At 34.6% G+C, this 26,585-nt stretch overlaps 1 protein-coding gene and 1 long non-coding RNA gene across 2 annotated transcripts in view; one reads left to right on the forward strand and one right to left on the reverse strand.

The window, feature by feature from the left end:
• Positions 1–26,585, forward strand: part of Cyp301a1 (Probable cytochrome P450 301a1, mitochondrial) — an 81,745-nt gene that overhangs the window by 45,831 nt on the left and 9,329 nt on the right. The window contains exons 2-6 of the mRNA XM_069823147.1: positions 308–514; positions 13,183–13,429; positions 14,653–14,769; positions 18,450–18,526; positions 18,897–19,098. Of these exons, the coding sequence (XP_069679248.1) occupies positions 322–514; positions 13,183–13,429; positions 14,653–14,769; positions 18,450–18,526; positions 18,897–19,098 (836 nt within the window). The 5' untranslated portion in view covers positions 308–321. The remainder of the gene's footprint in view (positions 1–307; positions 515–13,182; positions 13,430–14,652; positions 14,770–18,449; positions 18,527–18,896; positions 19,099–26,585) is intronic.
• LOC138697690 (uncharacterized) overlaps positions 1–26,585 on the reverse strand; it is a 420,021-nt gene that overhangs the window by 32,143 nt on the left and 361,293 nt on the right. The window lies entirely within an intron of this gene.

The following is a 26,585-nucleotide window of genomic DNA, read 5'->3' on the forward strand; positions in this document are numbered from 1 at the left end:
GGGATATGATGATAGAGAGTGGATTAATCTTGCACAGGATAGGACCGATGGCGGGCTTATATGTGGGCGGCAATGAAACTTCGGGTTCCATAAAAGCCATTTGTAAGTAATTATTATTATTATTATTATTATTATTATTATTATTATTATTATTATTATTATTATTATTATTATTATTATTTCCTTCATAGGACCCGCAACACACGATGGTATCCTGTCTTGATCTTCTGCAATCGCACAAGGAAGACTGTAGCCTTGCTTCCCTGGCGATACGTAACTCAAGTTTTCAGTATGATTTCTGTTGTAGGGGTGAGGCTGAAGATGAAGGCACCGTTGCTGGTAGGTCTGAGCAGGCGCGCATGGGTGCCCCTCCGCACAGTATCGTCCCACTCCGTGTGTCCGCACCAGCCGGTGGTGGACGAGGAACTGTCCGCAGCGCGCCCATACAGTGATGTGCCCGGGCCTCGACCTCTGCCCTTCATAGGCAACACCTGGCGCCTCCTCCCCGTTATCGGTCAGTATTGCCCAAATTGTTTAGTGCCTCAGTATATATTTTACCCCATGAGGGACTACTTTCGCCACGTCGTTATTATAGTCCGGGTCAGCTTACTTCATACCCTAAGGGTGAAACCTAACAGTTTTCCCCCCATTACTACATATGCTAGTGGATTGTGGTGATTTTCTAGTTTGCAGATTGAATTTTCTTTTACCAACTTCGTTTAGAATTTCGATACTGATAAATACTACAAAAGGTAGTGATTTTGTAACTGTTATGTTGGCAGATGAGACAAATGTTGTCAGTACTGGAGTTCCATGAAATTAAAATTGTACTAGATTTCTGAGCCGGTTACTTGAAGCTAGTGAAGTACGAACATACTAATTAATTAATATTAAATGTTGTCAGTACTGGAGTTCCATGAAATTAAAATTGTACTAGATTTCTGAGCCGGTTACTTGAAGCTAGTGAAGTACGAACATACTAATTAATTAATATTAAATGTTGTCAGTACTGGAGTTCCATGAAATTAAAATTGTACTAGATTTCTGACTCGGTTACTTGAAGTTAGTGAAGTACGAACATACTAATTAATTAATATTAAATGTTGTCAGTACTGGAGTTCCATGAAATTAAAATTGTACTAGATTTCTGAGCCGGTTACTTGAAGCTAGTGAAGTACGAACATACTAATTAATTAATATTAAATGTTGTCAGTACTGGAGTTCCATGAAATTAAAATTGTACTAGACTTCTGAGCCGGTTACTTGAAGCTAGTGAAGTACGAACATATTAATTAATATTAAATGTTGTCAGTACTGGAGTTCCATGAAATTAAAATTGTACTAGATTTCTGAGCCGGTTACTTGAAGCTAGTGAAGTACGAACATACTAATTAATTAATATTAAATGTTGTCAGTACTGGAGTTCCATGAAATTAAAATTGTACTAGATTTCTGAGCCGGTTACTTGAAGCTAGTGAAGTACGAACATACTAATTAATTAATATTAAATGTTGTCAGTACTGGAGTTCCATGAAATTAAAATTGTACTAGATTTCTGAGCCGGTTACTTGAAGCTAGTGAAGTACGAACATACTAATTAATTAATATCAAATGTTGTCAGTACTGGAGTTCCATGAAATTAAAATTGTACTAGATTTCTGAGCCGGTTACTTGAAGCTAGTGAAGTACGAACATACTAATTAATTAATATCAAATGTTGTCAGTACTGGAGTTCCATGAAATTAAAATTGTACTAGATTTCTGAGCCGGTTACTTGAAGCTAGTGAAGTACGAACATACTAATTAATTAATATTAAATGTTGTCTGTACTGGAGTTCCATGAAATTAAAATTGTACTAGATTTCTGAGCCGGTTACTTGAAGCTAGTGAAGTACGAACATACTAATTAATTAATATTAAATGTTGTCAGTACTGGAGTTCCATGAAATTAAAATTGTACTAGATTTCTGAGCCGGTTACTTGAAGCTAGTGAAGTACGAACATACTAATTAATTAATATTAAATGTTGTCAGTACTGGAGTTCCATGAAATTAAAATTGTACTAGATTTCTGAGCCGGTTACTTGAAGCTAGTGTAGTACGAACATACTAATTAATTAATATTAAATGTTGTCAGTACTGGAGTTCCATGAAATTAAAATTGTACTAGATTTCTGAGCCGGTTACTTGAAGCTAGTGAAGTACGAACATACTAATTAATTAATATTAAATGTTGTCAGTACTGGAGTTCCATGAAATTAAAATTGTACTAGATTTCTGAGCCGGTTACTTGAAGCTAGTGAAGTACGAACATACTAATTAATTAATATTAATACATAATAGTTATTTTATGTGTTGCGTTGTGGTTATAATTCAAGACTATAGTCAGGTAAGTTTTCGGAGTTAGTACTAGGCCTAACAATTTTATGTGGTCAAACAAAATACATTTTTAGGTTAAGTCTCGTAAATCAATTGTTTAGTCAAATCAATGAATTTCATATTGCCAGACAAAATACCTAACATGTTGATCCCTTTCTCGTATAGTTTGCCTACGAAAATATGTTACTAATTATTGAATTATTTACAATAACCTTTCAACATTAAGGTAAATTACGGTACGTAAATAAGTCATTCAGTACGTAGGACCTTGTGATATCTGGTAACAGTTGGCAACACTGACAAGACGGCAATATTTCCTGTTTAGGAACTGTTCTTACCTGATCCTCACTATAACTTAAAAAATATGTTCATAAAAACTTGCAAGTACACATTTCATATAAAACTATGCCTCAAATTGGTACTTTAATAGCACCTAAAAAGCCTATCTTGACCTATTAAGTATGTTTTATCTCTAATATGTCAAAACAACCATTCTAATTTCGAAAATTTGTATTTCAAGTTCCAAATGTGTTCTTGGTTCTGTTGGAAGTAAAGTACGGAATAAACTGGAGCAAGTTCTGCAGAGAAATGTAGGACTGAAAGCTTCAGATACCCTAGCAGGGAATAACGCGGATTTACAATGTAACATTCCTGTCCAACTATTGTCAAAATTAAAATACGCTCCTGTTACTTTAGTGGATGTAGGACGTTCATTTTGTCCACACCTGTGGAGTAACGGTCAGCGCGTCTGGCCGCGACACCAGGTGGCCCGGGTTCGAATCCCGGTCGGGGCAAATTACTTGGTTGAGGTTTTTTCCGGGGTTTTCCCTCAACCCAATACGAGCAAATGCTGGGTAACTTTCGGTGCTGGACCCCGGACTCATTTCACCGGCATTATCACCTTCATTTCATTCGGACGCTAAATAACCTAGATGTTGATACAGCGTCGTAAAATAACCCAATAATGTTCATTTTCAGCATACATATTTGTATCATTATTTTCCTATAGACTTATTTCTTAACGAACTTAGAGGACTTCACAATCTTTCGGGACTTTTCATCGACTTTATATAACGTCAATTCTTATGGAAATGAAGTCGAAAACTGTGCAGTACCAAATATCAGCTTGAATATAGAAACATAACATGAGCTATAAGCAGTTAAGAAGCGTCGACGAATACAAGTTGTAAAATCCAAATTCTACAAACCTCATTGACTTTATTGCTCTAATAAATATCACTATGTCAAATTTAATACAGATTCAATGAAGAAGAAAGAAATTTCGCGTTTAATTTTATACATTTTTGTTCATTCTCAATTTGGAAACCGATTATTTTCGCACTTGCGTCAAAAGTGAGATACGAACAAAAGTGAAATGTTTGGAGATCAAAATCTGTTCGCGGTCGATCGAAAGGTCTGCTTTACGAGTCACACCCAAGCTGTCATGGATCACTTCTAAATGTCGAAGTGTTTATTTAAGGATACTCTGAAAGCCCCGCCCCTGAGGTAAGACAAACTGTTCAAATTACTTCGTGCCTTGTGATGAAATCCACAATTTCAATGCTTGTTGCTAACCAATATAACGTGGCCTGAAGAGTATCGTATCTTTTTTTTTTTTTTAACTTGGTTTTAACTTGGCCGTGGCGTCGCGGTCTAAGGCATCCCGCCTAGGACTCGCGTTACGGAATGCGCGCTGGTTCGAGTCCTCATGGGTGAAGAAATTTTCTCATGAAATTTCGGCCAGTGTATGGGACCGGTGCGCACCCAGCATCGTGATGCACTTGGGCAGCTACGATAGATAGCGAAAATCCGGTTCAGCAAACCAGCTATAACGGCTGGGGGATCATCGTGCTAACCACACGATACCTCCATTCTGGTTGGATGATCGTCCCCTCTACTTCGGCATGTGAACGTGAGGCCAGCAGCCGGCTGGTCGGACTTGGCCCTTCAGGGCTGTAGCGCCATGGATTTACTTTATTTAACGACGCTGCATCAACTACGAGGTTATTTAGCGTCGATGGGATTGGTGATCGCGAGATGGTATTTGGTAAGATGAGGCCGAGGATTCGCCATAGATTACCTGACATTTGCCTTACGGTTCAGGAAAATCCAACCAGGTAATCAGCCCAAGCGGGAATCGAACCCGCACCCGAACGCAACTCCGCATCGGTAGGCAAGCGCCTTAGGCGACAGAGCTACGCCGGTGGCTATATCGCATCTTTGTTAACTTCGAATTTAGTTATTTAAAAGGTTGTCAGCGAAGAGTAGTAGTCTATTTATCTGTGGCCAATATTTTTATCAATGATGCAAAACATTATTTTCTCCAAATATTTTAGTTAAACCAAAAACACTATACTGTTTTCGTTGTAAGAAAAATCCTAATGTAAACATAAGCACGTTGCTATCATACCCGTGATTGGCTCCCAGTCGAAACACTCACATGACGCAGGAAAATATAGTTCGTATTTGGAAACCACAATCTTGTATTATTTGAAAATAAAAAATTGAATTCTAGTTGTTAAATACGATAAAGCATTTAACTTCACTCATGTGTAAAACGCTGTGTAAAATAAAACTACTTTTATATTTTGTTATGTACTATGAACGCGGATGAATACCAACAGTAATACCGAGGTAGTCTGTTCTTGTAACAAGCTGGCGTCACTTGAGCTCGTAGTTGTTCACGTAAGCACGTGGTACTGAAGTATGGCTTTTGCATTCTCAAATGTCTATTGTGAAGACACAAGACTTAAAAATAATTTAATTATAGTAATTATAAAATAAATGTTTCTTAAGCAAACGAATGCATAGTAGTGAGGTTAGGTCTACTTGACGAGTAACGGGAAATGTTTAACATGAAACAGAATGTACAACAGTAGGCGGGAACACGTACTGAGAATCTATGGCGCCAAACAGCGGCCAATGAAGGCTCACTTCAGTCACGTGCTATTGTTTACATTAAGATTTTTCTTACAGCGAAAAGATTATAGTTAAATGTAATGCAGAAATACCAGTGTTGTAATTCTCTATAAAACGAACGTATACAAAGATGACTTAACGTGGACAGCATGCCAAGGCCCCCTGCGTCTCCCAGAGGAAGTCACGTCTCATGACGGACATCTTGCCAAGACGGATTTCCCTTTCGCGCGAAACAGTCATTTTCGTGGAACTCGCATTCCTCAGACAATGGGAACTTCAACAGAATTATGCTAAAACACTATAGTATGATAAAGTGAAATAAAACCCTGGTTAGAATCTCGAGTGCTAATATTGTGAAAAGAGTGAAAAAAAAAAGATTTAGGAGAGAGAAGTAGAGTAACTAACCCAGTGTTGCCAGATTCGCTGGGAACTCATAAGATCCTAAATAAATATGCAGGCTAATATAATTTCTTTAATAACAGTCATATTCGGTATTGTAATTGTTGTTGTTTAGTAAACTGTTCGAAGACAGATATGATCCCCACAAGTAATACCAACGTGGTATCACTTATGAGGCAACTAGAGCAGGAGATAATGGGGTAGGGTGGCCAGTTCCTTTTCCCCTCCATTGCATACATCGCCGATAAGCTACATATTACACTAGTCAGACTTCAGATACAAACAATATTGTTCTTCTTCTGACACATCGTCAAGTGAGATGTTCTGCCTGATAATAGACGTATATATCAGCCAGAACCTCAATCAGAGGTAGTATTGTAATAATATTAGTAATTGGAAATAATTACTGCATTTCAAATCTTCTCATTTTGAAGCGCTATTTGCGAAAGTCCGCAAAGTAAAGCAATAATTTTAAGTTCTAGAACACAATGAATAAATCAAGATCACATACTTAGTAATAACTTCAGTATTTTATTCTTTTACTTTCTTTTTCTCTTCATGATTTACTCTATCTATTGTGCCTCGTTAGGTATAATGCACTCTATTTTCATCGTTGTTCTTTATCGAAGTTACAGACAGCTTCTATAAGCAGAGTAAGATTTTAAAATAGATAAATTAATATAAAAATAAATTTAATTTAGCGTTTCTTACAGTATTTTAAAAAATAACAGCATTTAAATAAATAAATAAATAAATAAACAAATAAATAAATAAATAAATAAATAACTAAGTAAGTAAGTAAATAAGTAAGTAAATAAATAAATAATTAAATAAATAAATAAAATAAATAAATAAATAAAAGAAATAAATAAAATAAATAAGTAAATAAATAAATAAGTAAATAAGTAAGTAAATAAATAAATAAATAATCACTGTTCTCATAACGTACTATCAAACGTGAGCCACCGGCGTAGCTCAGACGGTAACATGTTTGCCTGTCAATCCGGAGTTGAGCTCGAGCGTGGGTTCGATTCCCGCTTGTCCTGATTGATTACCTGATTGGGTTTTTTCCGAGCTTTTACCCAACGTAAGGCGAATGTTAGGTAATCTATGGCGAATCCTCGGCCTCATCTCGCCAAATGTCATCTCGCTATCACAAATTCCATCGAGCTAAGAACCCAGAAGTTGATACAGCGTCGTTAAACAACCAAGTAGAAAAAATTTCCAAACGTGACCCTACACGAATCAGCTTACCGTTCTTTACCAGCGCTCAGATTGTCACATTACGAAGAGACTAACAGTGCAGAGAGATCCACATACAGATTGTGAAAATACTAAGAGAAAACATTAGGAATTGACTGTGGAACCTTCCCAGTCGAAAGTCAAGGCAGAAAAATTGAAGCATCAGTAATTGTGGCAGTATTGTAGGATGGTCTGTTCTATTGGCTGTGATACCTATACACACCTCCTCAGATACGGAGATTGGTGTCTCAATGATTTGGGGGAGGGGAAAAAAAAAGAGATCAGAATTTGGCGTATCTTACGGGTTTTAACTTCAAGCTGTCACGCTGGGAGCGGAGCGAGAAAGGAGGGAGGGCTTCGATGGAATAACGCGCACCCTTCTATGCACTTGACAGAACTATTAAAAGTACAATAAAATTCAAACTAGCCTATTAATCAGAGTAGCCTATCTCGAACAGAATTTACTTATTACCTGAAATATAATGGGATGGAGAAAAATTCACGGACACGCATTCCAATATGCGACTCTTCCATATAGGCCTACATGAATACATAGGCCTACTCTCGTATTTTTCAGTGGTTAAAAAGGATTGAAATATTGGACGATGTAATAGCATGTAAATACACTTGGATCATGTCTGTTCAGTAACAGAACTTCAGTTGCGTGGGTGAGTAACTATGGTTTTCTAGTATGGAGGAAAAGACGCGAGTTTAATTATTATTATACAAGCAGTCCAGTCTCTTTTTTTTTTTTTTCTTTTATTTTTTGAGGTAGAAATATTTCATTCTCCTCACTAGGTACAGGCCCTAGGGGAGTAATTTGGGAATTGACAGTAACATAAAAATGCAACAACCTCTCGCTACCGCTGTTTGCAAATGAAAAGAAAAAGAGAACAAGGAGGATAAAAGGAGAACGAATGGAATACATTAAGAATAAAGGGCATATAAAGAGAACAATGGGTAGACAAAGGGAACAAGGGCAAGACGAGGAGAAAAAAGGATTTCCATGGAGAGCAATAGGATTACAAGAAGAGCAAAGAAAATACAAGGAAAGCAAGGGGAATACAAAGGAAACAAGGGGAATACAAGGAGAACAAGGGGAATACAAAGAAAGCAAGAGGAATACAAGGGAAGCGAGGGAAATACAAGGAAAGCAAGGGGAAAACAAGGGAAGCGAGATGAATACAAGGAAAGTAAGGGGAATACAAGGAAAGCAAGGGGAATACAAGGCAAGCAAGGGGAATACAAGGAAAGCAAGGGAATTCCAAGAAATACAAGAACAATGGACTACAAGGAGGACAAGGGGAAACAAAGAGAACACGGCGAATACAAGGATAACAAAGGGAATACGCTAAGAACAAATTATATGTAAATAGAACAAGCAACAGGCGAGGAGGAAAAGAGGAACACAGGGAGAGTAATGGGAGTACAAGGCGAACAAAAGGAATAAAAGGAGATCAAGGCAAAACAAAGAGAACAAGAAGAATACAATGGGAAAAAGAGGAATGCAATGAGAACAAGGGGAACGCAAGGAGAAAAAGGGGAACACAATAAGAACAAATGGAATACAAAAAGAACAAAAGTAAGACAAGGCTAACAAGGCAAATACAAAGAGAAACAAAGGGTAAGCAACGAGAACAAGGGGAATAGGAGGAGAACAAGGGGAATAAAAGGATAACAAGGGAAATACAAGGAGATCAAGTGGAATACTGGTTAACAACAGAAATACAAGGAAAATATGAGAAGAACATTAGGTAGGAAATGACATTTGGAATACAAGGACAAAGAGAAGACAAGAAGAACAATGGAAATACAAGGAGAGCACAGAGGATACAAGGAGAAGAAAGGGATGGCAAAGAAATCGAGGAGAAGGCAAGGAAAACAAGTAGAACTTTGGGAATATGAAGAAAACATGAGGAAGGCAAGGAGAATAAGGGACTATAAGGACATCAAAGATAAATAAACACTTAAATGTAAGTAAATAGTAAGAGTCAAATGTACACTAATGATATGTGTGTGTGCGTGTTTTCATGGTGAGGAACTCTCGAGAGAACAATGTGTTAATCTCAAGAGATCATAACTGCTATCTGCACTGCTGGAAAATAAAATGTGACTTCAAGTCCTCATTAGCTGGGACAATGACCGTGACATTCGGTGCACGATAACACAACACTGTAGTGGTTTATGTAACTGCATGGAAATGCAAGCCCAACAAAGACTTACTTGTTTGCTAGAGGGGAAAAGTATCCAAGAGAGCTCGCTTTCTAATTGCTAGTGTCCTCAGCCTTGAACACTTAACCGTTCTCATTTCATAGCATATTTCTACATATCGTTAAACGTCCCGTGTTATGATTTTGACTTCATCTTGTAACTTTTGAGAATCGAACAGTACGAATAACTGAATCAAGATCGATCAGACAAATTTGACTCGTTCGCTACGAGATCATGACAAAAGCATGGAAATTTTGGCGGACTTGGTTTCTGAGCATCAAATACCCTACGGGAAATCCTACGCATTTACTGGACGCCTACAACCCTAATTTTGGTACATAGGCCTCCCCCTGGTAGAGGTGAAGAGAAGGCCTGATGGCCATATCTCTATCAGGTTAAATAAAAAATAAATAAATAAATAGATAAATAAATAAGTAAGTAAATAAATAATAATAAAATAATTAAATAATTGATTAATTAAATAAATATATATACATAAATAAGTTAATAAGTAAATAAATAACTAAATAATTAAATAAATAATTAAATGGTTAAATAAATAAATAAATAATTAATTAAATAAGTAATTAAATAATTAAATAAATAATTAAATAACTAAATAATTGATTAAGTAAATAAAGAATTAAATGATTAATGAAATAATTAAATAAATAAATAAGTAATAAAATAATAAAATGGTTAAATAATGTAATAATTAATGAAATAACTAAATAATTAAATAAATAATTAAGTAATTATATAAATAATTAAGTAATAAAATAATAAAATAATTGAATAATTAAATAGATAAATAAATAACTAAATAATTAAATAAATAATTAAGTAATTAAATAAAATAATAAAATAGTTAAATATTTAAATAATTGAATAATTAATTAAATAACTAAAGAATTAAATAAGTAAATTAAATAAATAAATAAATAATTAAGTTATTAAATAATAAAATAATTAAATAATTGAATAAATAAATAAATAAATAAATAAGGAATTAAATAATTAGTTAAATAATTAAGTAATTAAATAATAAAATAGTTAAATAATTAAATAATTGAATTAATAGAATAAGTAAATAATTAAATAAATAATAATTAAATAAATAAATAATTAAGTAATTAAATAATAAAATAATTAAATAAATAAATAACTAAATAAATAAATAACTAAATAATAAAATAGTTAAATAATTAAATAATTAATTAAATAACTAATGAATTAAAAATAATTAGGTAATTAAATAATAACATAATTAAATAATTGAATAAGTAAATAAATAAATAGTTAAATAAACAAATAATTAAATAATTGAATAATTAATTAAATAACTAATGAATTAAAAATAATTAGGTAATTAAATAATAAAATAATTAAATAATTGAATAAGTAAATAAATAAATAATTAAATAAACAAATAATTAAATAATTGAATAATTAAATAAATTAATTAAATAAATAAATATTTAAATAAATAAATAATTAAGTAATTAAATAAATTAAATAAATAAATACTAATATTCACGTAAGAAAACTGTTATCCTGACACACGGTTAAAAAGTGTTTATAAACATGTTGTAATGAAGCCCGCACGATTTCCTTATGACTCTTGTAAAGTACAGTAAACATGGACACTGCAATACTTTCCGATAAGAAGCAACAAAGCTTATTCAGGACATCAAGTACAATTGGGGTCAGTGCCAGATAAAATAGTCATTACCTAGACGTGAGAATTACTTCTCTTTTTACATACTTATCCTGTGTTAAGCAACTACTCTCCAATTGTCAAGGTTAATCTACCAGCAATGACTGCAATGAAGGAATAAATTCTTTCGCAAAGAAATTGTTTTCTGTTATTCATAGTTCAAAATGGGTATTTCAACACAAAATGAAGAGAAATTTAAAGCTGACTACAATGAAGAAAATATTGATCTTGTAGTTAAATAATTTATCATGATATTGCGCCATAATTCGTATGTAGAAATTATGCTCTTTGACCTCTTCCGTCCTAAGTTTGCATTGCTTATACACTCGTAAGCAAAGCAGAGAGAAGGACTCATTGCGGTCATGAGGTCAGAATAACACAAGGCCGCAATTTAAGAAATGACAATACAAACAAAAGACAGAAACGTGCACTCAATTTATCAAAAAAAGGGTTACGAATGTCCAGTTGGCTGGTGGAGATCGATTCCAGGGCCGCTGATTTTATAGTCTCTAAAACACGAACTATAGGCCTAATAAAGGTATATTTATGTTCAATCAACAGTCCGAAGGCAGGTTTGAACTTCGTAAGTGGCACCAATAAGGCATCAATCGTAAGGAAATTAAGCCACGAGTAGGGTGTCAGTTCTTCTCCCTCTTCATTGCATAACTACATCGCTGACTAGTAACATGTTAGGCCTCTACGCTAATCAGACTTCAGATGAATACAAATAATTGAAGAGTGTGATCTCAAAACGCGTTCAGTCCATTTTTATGAAAGGACTTGATTAGTTCCCCCCCCCCCCCCACCGGTCTACGGACTGAGCGAGTTTTCAAGTGACATGCACTCAACCCAACCGAATCAAATTCAACGAATTCATCCAACTGAATAGAATCGAATCCAATCCAGTCTATTCCAATCGAATCATATCAGTCAATCAGCAAATGAATGAATAATGAATAAATAAATAGATAAATAAATACATGGGAAGATGAATAGACGAATAAATGAATACATGAGTAAATAAGTAAATAAATACATAAATAATTAAATGAATACATGGATAGATGAATACACGAATACACGAGTGACTAAATGAATGAATGAATAAATACATGAATGAATGAATGAATACATGAATAAATGGATACATGAGTAAGTGAATAAATGAATAATAATTAAATAAATGAATACATGGATAGATGAATACACGAATACATGAGTGAGTAAATGAATGAATAAATGCATGAATGAATGAATGAATACACGAATAAATGGATATATTAGTATGTGAATAAATTAATAATGAATAAATAAATAAATAAATACATGGAAAGATGAATACACGAATAAATGAATTCATGAGTAAATGAGTAAATAAATACATAAATAATTAAATGAATACATGGATAGATGAATACACGAATACACGAGCGAGTAAATGAATGAATAAATACATGAATGAATGAATGAATACATGAATAAATGGATACATGAGTAAGTGAATAAATGAATAATTAAATAAATGAATACATGGATAGATGAATACACGAATACATGATTGAGTAAATGAATGAATAAATACATGAATGAATGAATACACGAATAAATGGATACATGAGTAAGTGAATAAATGAATAATAATTAAATAAATGAATACATGGATAGATGAATAGATGAAAACGAGAATAAATGAATACATGAGTAAGTGAGTAAATAAGTAAATAAATAAATACATGGATTGATGAATAGATGAATATACGAATAAATGAACACATGAGTGAGTAAATGAATGAGTATATAAATAAATACATGAATAGATGAATGCACGAAAAAATGAATACATGAGTGAATGAGTGAGTAAATGAATGAATAAATAAACAAATAAATAAATACATGGATAGATGAATATACGAATAAATGAATGAATAAATAAACAAATAAATAATTAAATAAATGAATATATGGATAAGTGAATAGATGAATATGCGAATAAATTAATATAAGTTATGAGTAATTGAGTGAATGAATAAGTAAATAAATAAAAGCACGAAAAAATGAATACATGAGTAAATGAGTGAATGAATAAATAAATAAATAAATAAATGAAAGAATGAATGAATGAATAAATACTAAATAATTATATAAATAAATAATTAAATGATTAAATAAATAAATAAATAAATAAATGGATAGATGAATACACGAGTAAATGAATACATGAGTAAATGAGTGAGTAAATAAATAAATATATAAATAAGTCAATCAATCAATATATCAACAATCCAGAGTGTAATTGGACTATGTGTTGATGTTCAGGGCAGTACCAAGTGGCAGATCTGGCGAAATGTTCGGCGCAGTTCTACAGCGAATACGGACATATAGTGAAGCTGTCAGGTCTCGTGGGCCGACCAGACCTCCTGTTTGTCTACGACGCTGATGAAATAGAGAAGATCTACCGAACCGAAGGCCCAACACCGTTCCGTCCCTCCATGCCTTGCCTCGTGTACTACAAGAGTGTGGTGCGCAAGGACTTCTTCGGAGACCTTCCAGGAGTTGTGGGCGTGTAAGTAGCATACATAGCCTACGGTGAGCGCTTTCTCTTCGGAATTGTGTGAAAATTTACATATTCAAAAATTAGTTTCATGAGAGAAATAATGGTATTAAATACTTAGCTATATAAAGGCTACAACTTATGAAGTGCTTAAAACATTTCTGTTCAATAAATAATTAATTACTAATAGACAATAAGTAATTAAATTTTGGTGTTATTACGAAGAGTGATCATTAAGTATGATATCCTGCTTTGCTAAAGATTTTATGTACACCTAACTTATAAACAAATTACAGTAATGTTGAACTGCAAGCCAGTTACTACATTTACAATCTAGAGCATACCTGCACAAACAGCGCTCAACGAGCGCGCGAGCTCCTTCGGAGCGGGAGAGCCGTATTCGCCGAAACGGAGAGGAAGATACGTCAGAATGACATAGACTTGCTATAGGTAGAGGAGAGGGAAACGACCACTCAGTTATCTAGTGGAGTGCAGTGTGTAGGCCTATTCTCACCAACTGTTTCACGTTGCTTACCTACTGCTACAGTACAGTATGGAGGAATCTAAAAGACGGGACATAACATTTAACATTTAACGATTTACAGCTCGAACTTACTGATCTTCAATGTGACCTAAGGGCTAAAGATAGTTTGAATAATACTACTAGCCTGGTTGAGTTTTGTAAGACTAAGCATTAGAAATAATATCCACAACTACACAGGCTGGCTGTGAAAATGATTGCTATGTTTAGCTTCAACATTTATACTTGTGAGCAACTGTTTTCTATAATCAACTTTAATAAAGGCAAACATCGAACATCCGTAACTGATGTTTCATTACGATCAGTAGGTTACTGTTCCTTTCAGCTGCTAACAAATAAAACCTCGTTTTGGTGTACTAATAAATAGAAATATAACAAAATGATATTGCACATTTAAGTAGATATAGAATTTCTATTATTTCTGTAAAATAAATATTTCTTTATTAATTAATAATAGTTCAAGATAGTTTTGCAAACACTGAACGGGAATTCATTTCATGAACACTCGTAATAGTACTTCCTTTTGTGCATAATTTGTACGAGATCACCCCTTCTTCCAGTCCACCCTTATACAGAGCGCAGCTAATATCTGCATTCCGCTCATGAGCTGTGAGCCGGCTCGGAGAGCGCAAACCTTGTGCAGGCCTGATCTAGGGTCTAGACTTTGATACTTTTTACGCATCTTATATTTCAGACATGGGGAGCCATGGCGAGTGTTCAGAACCAAAGTGCAGAAACCCATTCTGCAGTTGCAGACGGTCAAGAAGTACATTGAGCCCATAGAAGACGTCACGCAGCATTTCATAAAGAGGCGAGTATAGTTAGTAAAAAAAAGTCAATTGGATTATCTTATGTTGTCTCAAAATTCGGAAAGAAAGAACGTCTTCATCGTTTCAAAATCATATAGGCCTATCGTTTCATGATAAATACGTACTTATTAATTCGTGTTGCATATCCAGGCTGTCTATTTCTATTTAGGCCTACCTATAGAGAGTGTTCGAGTGAATTTGTTACCAACTTTGGAAAGGATAGTTGAGTTAGTAGGAGTTGGATTTAGTGTCTGGATTGTAGCGCCCTTTCGAGAGTATTAATGTTTCTAATTTAGCTACAATTGGAGATGGACTAAACCTGTTTTGTTTCAGAGCTCCTCGTGAGTTCATATCTAAACTTCTCAGAAGTCTGACTTCCAAATTGTCCTTACATACACTCAATTTAATTATAAATACTTGCATACATTTAAAACTATTTTAATATACTTCTTATAATGGTAGATATTTAATACGTTTAATGTCCTCTATAGGCTATAACTTGTCAAATCCATCACTATGCAAAACTAATATTGTATAGAGGATTTAGAGCATTGAGATCTACAACAGACAATTTATTTACTTTAACATACTTAATGGGAAATAAATTGTCAGTAAATCAGGAAGTAAATTTTGTGTTTGTAGATTCAAGTAAAGCATATGATAATATTTAAACAAATTATGGGGGATATTAAAGATAACGTCAGTTAGCCAAACAATCATGAAAGGAATAGGCACCTACAGAATTTATATAAAGATATGTAATCTTGTATAAGAATAGGAGGTAATCTAACAAACAAGATTTTAGCAAGAAAAGGTCAGAGACAAAGTAACTGTATAATGACAAATTTATTCAAAATTTATCTAGTACAAGCACTAAAGCATTGGGACCAAAGTGCAAATCTATGGGCTTGCCATTAGAATAAGATTACCAAATTTTTTCTCCATTTGTTTTTTCGCCGTATGTACGCCTGTACATATTTCTGGTGGCGTGGAAGAGATAAATAGTTATAACACTAGTCAACAAATTTTAACTTTGAAAATTGTGCCGAAATGAAACATTGTTACTATCCACATATTTGCCATGCTGAATCCAAAAATGGAACCCATTTTTCAGCAGCACCCTCAGATTTTCAGTTATTACCCTGATTACACTTCTGAAAATTTCGATACTAACTAAGTGCTTCCACATTTTTAATATCTAATGCAGAATGCATAAACATAGTCTTTCACTATTATAGTGGTATTAGTACTGAAAATAAAGTATCCTTCATGTTATAATGATGTAAATAGCTATTTACATTTACGCAGTGGAAGGAGGCGTCGCTTTAAAACACTTTTTTGTGTGTGTTTTAGTATTCTCTCTTTGTATGAACGAGCAGTAATCACTCATCATAGATGAATCCCATCTCCCTTTATAACGCTGTTCCATCTGTAAAAGTGTCTTGGTAAAAGCGTTCCCCTTGTTCGTCACTCACTGCACCCAGTTTTTAGGAAAAAATCTAAATGAGAATGCAGGAAGTGAACTTTGACAGACATCCTGTATCCAAAATCTTATAATTTTGAAAGAGACTCTGAGCTAGTTGTCATTATTTTCTTCCTTCCTGTTGCTGAGGAACTCATTTACAACACTTTTAAATGACTCCATGCTACACGTTCGTTTGGAGTTAATTTTTCTAAAAAGAAATCCATCACGCATCATTTTTTTAACCTCAGGTCCAATGAATATTCCTTCTTTTAATTTTGCAGCACTCAAGCCAGGGAATATTCTTCGTAGATATTTGAAACCTTTGCTTTTTGTGTCCGTACCTTTCATAAAGTTCTTCATGAGCCCTAATTTACTGTGTAAAAGGTGGAGATATATTTTTTGTGGGTCAACTAAAGGTTTAAATTTTACATTACGTTTCCCAGGAGTGAAATCTTCTCTTCTTGGCCATTCCTTGATTATAATAGCGATGTTGAGTATCTCGGTTGTCCCAAAGGCACAGAAAAAGAATATTTAGTGAATCCACTCTGCATTCCATGTAGAAGAATTTAAGATCCCGCAAATATGCCAACAATGGTTTTCATATTTTAATGACTTCAAGAATACGACGCATGTTTTCGTATGTTTATTTCATTGTTGCACTGTATGCTACAGATATATAGGAAAGTTTATTACGATTTTGTAACAAAACGGCTTTCAGACTAATTTTAGAAGCATCTATAAATAAGCGCCACTCTTCAGCATTATGTGTAATACCTAGTTTTAATCAGTCCATTTACATAGCTGCATGTACAAACTCTAGAATCTGTAACTATGAAAAATGGTAATAGACCCTTATTTATGTTTCTAAATACTGAAACTTTAGCATCTTTATCCAGCACCTTCCATTCCTGAAGACGAGATTCTAGAAGCTCAGTCAGCTGTTTAGTTAAGTACAAATCACGTACCAGATCGTTGAGTTCCACCTAAGTTTTAAATGTGGCTTTTCTTCTCTCTCTTCATCTGGAATGTAGAAGTCATTCCTTGATGTAGAGGGCTGCACATCATCAGATGATGTTATGCCAGATTCCGATTCTTCTTGCCATTGGGTAGAAGGTGGAATGGGAACAGGTAAATTTTCTCCAAGAGGCATTGGTCTTATAGCTGATGGGAGATTAGGAAACTGAATGAGTCTCTTATTTTTTTAAAGAAAATCCAGTAACATTGATTAAGCAGAAATAACAGTCATCTTCGTGGTTCTTTTGTTCACGCCAACCATTGGTTCGGAAAGTTTTCACAACTATGCCTTTGCTTCTTCACTTCATTTCACACAGAACAGTCTACACTACTAACAAAACCTCTACACCCGAACTAAACAAAATACAGACTGACTGTCTCTGTTTTCATTACCAGGCACCCTGTAAGTCTATATTTTCTTTGAAGTATCAACAAACCATGATTCAGATTTGTAAAGTGAAGAGGGACTTGGTACATGTATACTAGGTATTGAAAAATGTGTATAAATTCTATATTTATACAGCTAAATTATTGAAATTTATTTCATGTGTACCTTGTTACATGGGGATACGTATGCATACACTGAAATTAAACGTAGGCTCGTGTGGCTTCCACCAGTTTCCTCAAGCGGCCGGTAATGGAATCCACAGTCTTCTGGAGGAAGTTGCGTGGGGCATTGGTGATAATGCCCCGAATCCGTGCTTCCAATTCTTTATTGTCTCTGGACGGATTGTGCCATTCCTTCCTTTCTCCGTATGGCACCATCTCTGAACGAGAACAACGGAATTCCACACTTCATAGCGTGCAGTTCGTTCGCGAACAAACAGGTGATCGACCATCTTTGCTATTGTTGCGCGAACCGCCCCTTACGGCCACCATCTATACTACGGACGCGCAAAAGTTCAAACTCTATTTAATGATTTATATGTACACACAATTTTCATTATGGTTGCATCAATATTAAAAATTCCACAGCCAATTAATAATACCTAGTTACTTCCCGCCAGCACTGTATTTATGGCTATTCATAAAATACAACATTGTTGCAGTGCTCGGAAACCTGACGTGATGGAAAAAATTTGATTACATATTCGTAATCAGCGCATCAGACTTGGTAATAATCACCATTCTGTTTGTCGGCACAAAAAATGCTGTTGACTAGTGTAATTATTGTGTTTTTTTAACATGTATAATTTTTTCCAGGATGTGTGAGATGAGAGACGAAAACGATGAGATGCCAGCTGACTTTGACAATGAAATTCACAAGTGGTCTTTAGAGTGTAAGTAGTAAAAGTTCTCATCAGTTAAAGTTGACGAAATTGAGATTTCCATAAATGAATGAGTCAATAAGTCAATTAATATGTAAATAAATAAAAAAAATCAGTCAATCAAACAAAAGTCAATGAATCAATAATTCAATCAATTAATCAGTCAATAAGCCAGTCGATCAATCAATAAATCATCAATGAGTCAGTCAGTCAAACAAATAGTCGATGAATCCATCAATCAGTCACATTAAATTAAATATTGAACACAGCCACACATTGTTAACAAAAACTATATTTAACAAATTTCTGTAAGGACGGGCCAGTAAACATCGGTACATTCAAAGTAAAACCACTTATAAATTATTTTGGTAATTTCCCGCAGGTATTGGAAGGGTGGCGTTGGATGTACGACTGGGCTGCCTGGACCCGGATCTGCCCGTGGATTCTGAGCCCCAGAGGATCATAGACGCAGCCAAATACGCACTTCGTAACGTTGCTATCCTGGAGCTGAAAGCGCCATTCTGGCGTTACGTGCCGACCCCACTGTGGACTAGATATGTCAAGAATATGGACTACTTCATACAGTAAGTGTGCTTGTAGCCAATCTCAATGAAATTCTTCACATCTGTAATAGTACATTATGCAACGAGCCTATAATGGTAGTAATTAAGACGCTAGCATGTTTGTTTATGAAACGAGCGCAAGCGAGTTTCATAATTTTCATATAAGCGTCTTAATTACCATTATAGGCAAGTTTCATACGACTTTTTATGCTCGACCATATTTCTAACTTGAAATTATTCATAAGTATTCATGTTATAGTTATCTAAGTGAAGAGCAGAACTGACCTTCTAAATTGTGAGATGTGCGCAGACGCGGAAGTATTGATTTTTTCCGAGGCACGAATGTTATTGACCTTGATATAATCTAGAGAATAACATGAACATCAATATTGATATAACCTGGAAATTGATTTAGAATTGAAGAACGAGATGACAAATTGAATTTATTTGAATATTATTTACAATTAACGCTAATTATTATAGTAACAGAACATAACCTTCTGCGACAGTATTGGATTTCCAGCTTCCGTGAGTTTTCGCTAATTGTCTTTCGATTGCATATCCGAGAATAATCAATACTTGCGGTTTTATAATGGTACAATGGTGATTTCTCATTGGCTGAACAACTGAATTATAATGAATAGGTGTACTTTAATGAGGTCCATTAAAGAGCTACTACCAGGTGTATAATTACTACATTTCGGCATGGTCGAGCATAAAATGTATTAGTAGTGAACTTTATTTTATGAACTGATTACTTTTTGTCAAAATCATAGTAACCTGTTTGCACAATCAGAAATTTATGCTGTGCACGTTGTATTGGTTGTATGCACGTCCATTTTTTATTGCACAAACAAGTTAATTTATGCGATTTTCAGATATTAAATGTGTTTGTAAATGTCTGCATTGTATTTAACCATATTGAAGGCCTACATTTCGAGAACCGGTCCCTCAGCCTTGATGTAACTTGGCATGCAGTTCACATCACATTGCACTAAGCTAGTGAACGAGCTCATCATTGTTACAGGTCTACATTCCCTTATTTATTTTAGTTGGTTATTTAACGACGCTGTATCAACTATGAAATTGGTGATAGTGAGATGATATTTGGCGAGATGAGACCGAGGATTCGCCATAGATTACCTTGCATTCACATTACGGTTGGGGAAAACCTCGGAAAAAACCCAACCAGGTAATCAGCCCAAGCGGGGATCGAACCCGCGCCCGAACGCAAATTCAGATCGGCAGGCAAGCGCCTTAACCGACTGAGCCACGCCGGTGGCTCACATTCCCTCATCAAACATATTTTCTACGTATGAGTGAATGCTGAGAAAAATAGATGGAATATTCGAAATGTCTAGAAAATATGTACAGCAATTTTATGCTACCATGTGCAAAATTAATTACAAAGGCTTATAGGTACTTAAAATTTGTACTAACTATTCTCACTATTAGTAGCCTACAAGAAGTTTCGGTTATAAATTAATTTATCCAGTTGCTTTAACTAAAAAATTGCGTTTTACATCACTGCACTTTTATAGTTCGTGATGCAACACTCCTCTTAATCGACATTGGCAAAACTCTTCAGATATCAGAAGCTAATTACATAGATCATTCGAAAATTAGTGGCATTTCTCCTAGTATTTTTTCCCCTAGCGGTGGTTAATGTAAGCTTGTAATATGAGATGGAGTGGTGCCTGATATGTACTTATTATCTGTAAGTTATAAGCAAACCTCAGATTTTTAGGCACTTAAAATTAATTTTTAGGCACCTAAAAAAGGCCCTGAATTGATCAAAATAGGCACTAAAACATATATTTAGGCACCTAAAAATACAATTTAAAGCAGCCAAAAATGCTATTTTACATAGCTAAAATGTAATTTTCTATCCACAAAAAACTTAGCAACTATAAAAATGCAATTAATTAGTAAGTATTAAGAATTACGGTATAAATTGACAAAAAATGTAAAAATAATGTTGCGGTTAGAAACTTTATCTTTGTTAAGTCTTAAATTATTAATATCTCTACGTAATTTTTATTGAATATTCATCAACCTCATTGTTCTAAGGCTGCTAATACACAAGTGCTCATATTATAATTTAATTAATTAATTTACCAATAAATTTACAATTAACACATTATTCATAATTGGCATTGCATGACATAACGTTTTTCTCTGTTTGTTATTGTGAAACCTTGCCTTTTCTTAGCCAGAACTATTTTACAAGCGAAAAAAATTCTTCCCAATGATACCGTGGATGCATATTTGAATCTAGCAATATTTGCCATGCTGATTTCTTTAGGGAAAACTACATCTTTCAGATTTATCACATTCCTATTGTCTGCTTAAGTGCTCAACAAAACCAGACACCTTCCAGGAATTTCTTTATTCCTACAACCAAACTATTACTGGAAATGTGAACAAAACCCACACCATGACATTCAAAACTCTCTCTTTCACTGCTATACGAAAATTTAAAAATATACACTAACAAATAGAAATAGACAATTTTAGGCTCCAAAACCTTAAAAATAGATCTCAATGGGAAAAAATAGACATTTTTAGACACCATAAAACCGCTTTCAAACGTTCATATTTTGTATAAAATGTGAAGATATTTAACTAGTCTAAGTTTATCTCTACGGAAAAAAGTAGGCATTTCCTAAAATCCTAGGTGTAGTTATAAGGTAATAATGTAATTATACGCTACATGCAGTGGTTGTAATAATAAGACTGCCATCTACAACGTCCTACTTACTTACTTACTTACTTACTGGCTTTTAAGGAACCCGGAGGTTCATTGCCGCCCTCACATAAGCCCGCCATTGGTCCCTATCCTGAGCAAGATTAATCCAGTCTCAACCATCATATCCCACCTCCCTCAAATCCATTTTAATATTATCTTCCACCTACGTCTCTGCCTCCCCAAAGGTCTTTTTCCTCCGGGCTCCCAACTAACATTCTATATGCATTTCTGGATTCGCCCACACGTGCTACATGTCCTGCCCATCTCAAACGTCTGGATTTTATGTTCCTAATTTTTTCAGGTGAAGAATACAATGCGTGCAGCTCTGCGTTGTGTAACTTTCTCCATTCTCCTGTAACTTCATCCCTCTAACCCCGAAATATTTTCCTAAGAACTTTATTCTCAGACACCCTTAATCTCTATTCCTCTCTCAAAGTGAGAGTCCAAGTTTCACAACCATACAGAACAACCGGTAATATTTTATAAATTCTAACTTTCAGATTTTTTGATAGAAGACTAGACGACAAAAGCTTCTGAACCAAATAATAACACGCATTTCCCATATTTATTCTGCGTTTAATTTCCTCCCGAGTGTCGTTTATATTTGTTACTGTTGCTCCAAGATATTTGAATTTTTCCACCTCTTCGAAAGATAAATATACAATTTTTATAGTTCCATTTCGTACAACGTCCTAATACCAAAAAAAAAGTATAGACAATAATAGGATCCTCTCAAAGTTATATTTATTGTTTATTATTATTGTAAAGGTATATTAATCACTGTTCCAACTGGAACAGTCACTTTTTGTAACACCATTTGCGACTATCACGCGCTGAAAGCGTGCAAATCTCTTGAATACCCACCCCTTTATTCTTCGCGATGGTACTCGTCACATGGATGCCCAAGTGGCTAATTTATTTAACTAGTGTAACTGGGAAACTGCGAATGAAAAAATCACTGAGAGGGATACCCTTTAGAAAAAGGCAGACCATTATAACAGTTTTAGAGCAGTCAATTTAGAAGTTCACAGCAAAGTGACGCTGAATGGCATCCGTCGCCTTCAAAGGTGTGGCGACGGATAAGTGATACTGGAAAATTTTATTTTTAAGAACTATAATTATGCCAGTTGTGAATAAGTAAGTTTTTGACCGAGTTAAAATGTTGCCACTAATTTTCGAACGACTCATGTATTAGAAGTTCGCATATGTTGCGCCTAGATAGAATACCTCCCACATGGCAGATGTGATAATCAGGTACCAGCTACGTAAGGCGTTGAAGGGAACTTTCTTATTGTAATGTATTTTCAGAAGTTAAAATTTATGTAATGGAATATCTACATACAGTATCCTTCCCTAAAACTCGAGTAGCAGCTCCGCCGTCTACACATACAGCGGACTAGGGTTCGAACCCTTGCATGAAAATCTCTCCAACAGTACGTCTCTGGTTTTAAATTTATTTCGAGTTTTCTTAAACGGTGATCTTGCTCTTGCTAATCACATGTCCGACAATGAGTCACATTATACTGTATGTGAATGTCTAATGTTGATCAATATACGTTTTGATTGTGGCTATATATCAAATAGAGTATATACTCACAACTTACTTACTTACAAATGACTTTTAAGGAACCCGGAGATTCATTGCCGCCCTCACATAAGCCCGCCATCGGTTCTATCCTGTGCAAGATTAATCCAGTCTCTGTCATCATATCCCACCTCCCTTAAATCCATTTTAATATTATCCTCCCATTTACGTCTCGGCCTCCCCAAAGGTCTTTTTCCCTCCGGTCTCCCAATTAACACTCTATATGGATTCCTGGATTCGCCCATATGTGCTACATGCCCTGCCCATCTCAAACGTCTGGATTTAATGTTCCTAATTATGTCAGGTGAAGAATACAATGCGTGCAGTTCTGTGTTGTGTAACTTTCTCCATTCTACTGTAACTTCATCCCTCTTAGCCCCAAATATTTTCCTAAGAACCTTATTCTCAAACACCCTTAATCTCTGTTCCTCTGTCAAAGTGAGAGTCCAAGTTTCACAACCATACAGAACAACCGGTAATATAACTGTTTTATAAATTCTAATTTTCAGATTTTTTTGACAGCAGACTAGATGACAAAAGCTTCTCAACCGAATAATAACAGGCATTTACCATATTTATTCTGCGTTTAATTTCCTCCCGAGTGTCATTTATATTTGTTACTGTTGCTCCAAGATATTTGAATTTTTCCACCTCTTCGAAGGATAAATCTCCAATTTTTATATTTCCATTTCGTAGAATATTCTGGTCACGAGACATAATCATATACTTTGTCTTTTCGGGGTTTATTTCCAAACCTATCGCTTTACTTATTTCAAGTAAAATTCCCGTGTTTTCCTAATCGTCTGTGGATTTTCTCCTAACATATTCACGTCATCCGCATGGACAAGAAGCTGATGTAACCAGTTGTACCCTTTGACAATTAAATTTTTGGATGTCGCAAAGTTGACTAACCTAACTCCACTGTCATTACTAGTTACGTGTAGGGTAGAGTACATACTTAAATTCAAAATCAGTTGATATCCAAATTGTCCCGTTTTTACGTAGAATACGTCTTTCCCTGCATCGAGTATAGGGGACCCGTTCCGGGAATCGCGATGAAAAAGAAGTGGCAGAATTTCAAATGCTTATTGTAACAATACTGGCGCCACAGTCAAATGGTAATGTTAATTAATAGTTAGGCCATGAACCAATGTAACATGTATGACCATGGCCAATGACATCACTCTCCGACTCTACGGGCATGAGAGTGCAAAATTTGCGTATAAAATTAGCCGTTCCGCGCGGTCTCTCTCAGTAATATCTCGGCATCGATAGCAGCTACAGACCTGTGCTACGACTCGCTTGACTTTTATCGTGAGTTCTGCAATATCAAAAGACACTTACGATACAGTATGAGTGAATCATAATGAACAGTTTGTTGTGAGATAGAACTTCGGAATGTGGCTTCATATTATGAAAATATGTATTGCATGCGCTCTTCTTACAGACCCAGACTCTCCATTTGTAAACCTAAACAAAAATAAAACATTCAAACCAAGAGAACTGTAGTTTCATTCTCGAAACTGAGGAATGTATTCTACGTGTCGGTGTATCGCAGATACTGCGCAGTTGGTTTTTTTTTATTTCTTAAGGCTGGACAAATTTTTTGATCAGACATCGTATATGGGTCAGACATATGGATAAACACAAAAATAGAGATACATTTTACTGGACCTGGAGGGATATAATTTTGAAGAATAGTGAATGAATGTGCAAAATTAGAGTAGTCTATAGGAGAAACGAAAAGTATTCGAAATGAATCGAGCATGTAGGCAGTGGTGTCACGAAATCAGCACGGACACTTAATGGTTTTGAATTTCCGGGACTACCACGTGCTCTTCTGTAAAAAAAAAACTGCATTACGATTAAACAGCGTTCAGGCAGGAGTGTAGGAAGTGCTACAGTAAGCAAGTGATTATAGCTGTAGGAAAAATCACAATCATATAAATGAAAAAATTTATGTTATAAGTGCCTGAAATATGTCATGCACAGTATGACTAACAGGAGTAAATAAATTGTAATTGATTCATGTAACATCTTCTACAAAAGACAAAGGAATAAGGTACAAACATTATTTGAAAATTGTCAACACCTGTGGAATAACGGTTAGCGCGTCTGGCCGCGAAACCAGATGGCCCGGGTTCGATTCCCGGTCGGGACAAGTTACCTGGTTGAGATTTATCCGGGGTTTTCCCTCAACCCAATATGAGCAAATTCAGGGTAGCTTTCGGTGCTGGACCCCGGACTCATTTCACCTGCATTAATATCTTCTTCTCATTCAGATGCTAAATAACCTAAGATGTTGATAAAGCGTCGTAAAATAACCTACTTAAAAACAACTTATTTGAAAATTGAAGTATTTGTGAAGTATGCAATGCCGGGTAATATTTTGGCGAATCCTCGGACCTCATCTCATCTCACTACATTTCGCCAAAAAAAAAAAAAAAAAAAAAAAAAAAAAAAAAAAAAAAAAAAAAAAAAAAAAAAAGTAAAAAATTGCACAAAATTGTAAAAATTGTAGAAAATTACTAAATTGTAAAAACTATAAAAATTTGTAAAAATTGTAATTGTAATATTGTAAAATGTTGACTTGTTCCACATCTTAAAGCTTCATTGCTCATGTAAGATCTATGGAATAAAATAAATGAATGAATGAATGAATGAATGTATAAATATGATTTATGGCTATTTATTTATAAATTAACTGTACTTCAGTTCTTCTAAGGGAAAACAGTATGTACTACACTTGAACTGTATTGTGTAACGAAGCATTTGAAGAAAGAAACAAATACTAGTACGAAAATACATATACAAACTGAAAAAACAAAAAAAAATATTTTCTATGCTTTTATTCCATTGCTGATTTGTTGCAATTGCAATGTGCATCTATAATGTCGAAACACATTTTTAATACAAAAGTTCATTTTTCTCATTTCGAGGACCTGCTGCAAACGTTTTATGTTTATTTTTAGGTATAACATTCTCTATATCAGGTAAAATTACGTTAGCAGTTGCAATGCTTAAAACTGAACTAAAATGATTGTCTATAAGTCGATTCCTTAGCCTAGATTTGTTAAGTTTTATGAAAGAAAAAGCTGTTTACATCTATAGACTACATACTGCCGAACGCTGATATTTTTGAGACAATTTTTTATTTTATTTTTTAAAATAAAA

This window comes from Periplaneta americana, chromosome 4 (assembly GCF_040183065.1).
Source record: "Periplaneta americana isolate PAMFEO1 chromosome 4, P.americana_PAMFEO1_priV1, whole genome shotgun sequence".
Taxonomy (NCBI): Eukaryota; Metazoa; Arthropoda; class Insecta; order Blattodea; family Blattidae; genus Periplaneta; species Periplaneta americana.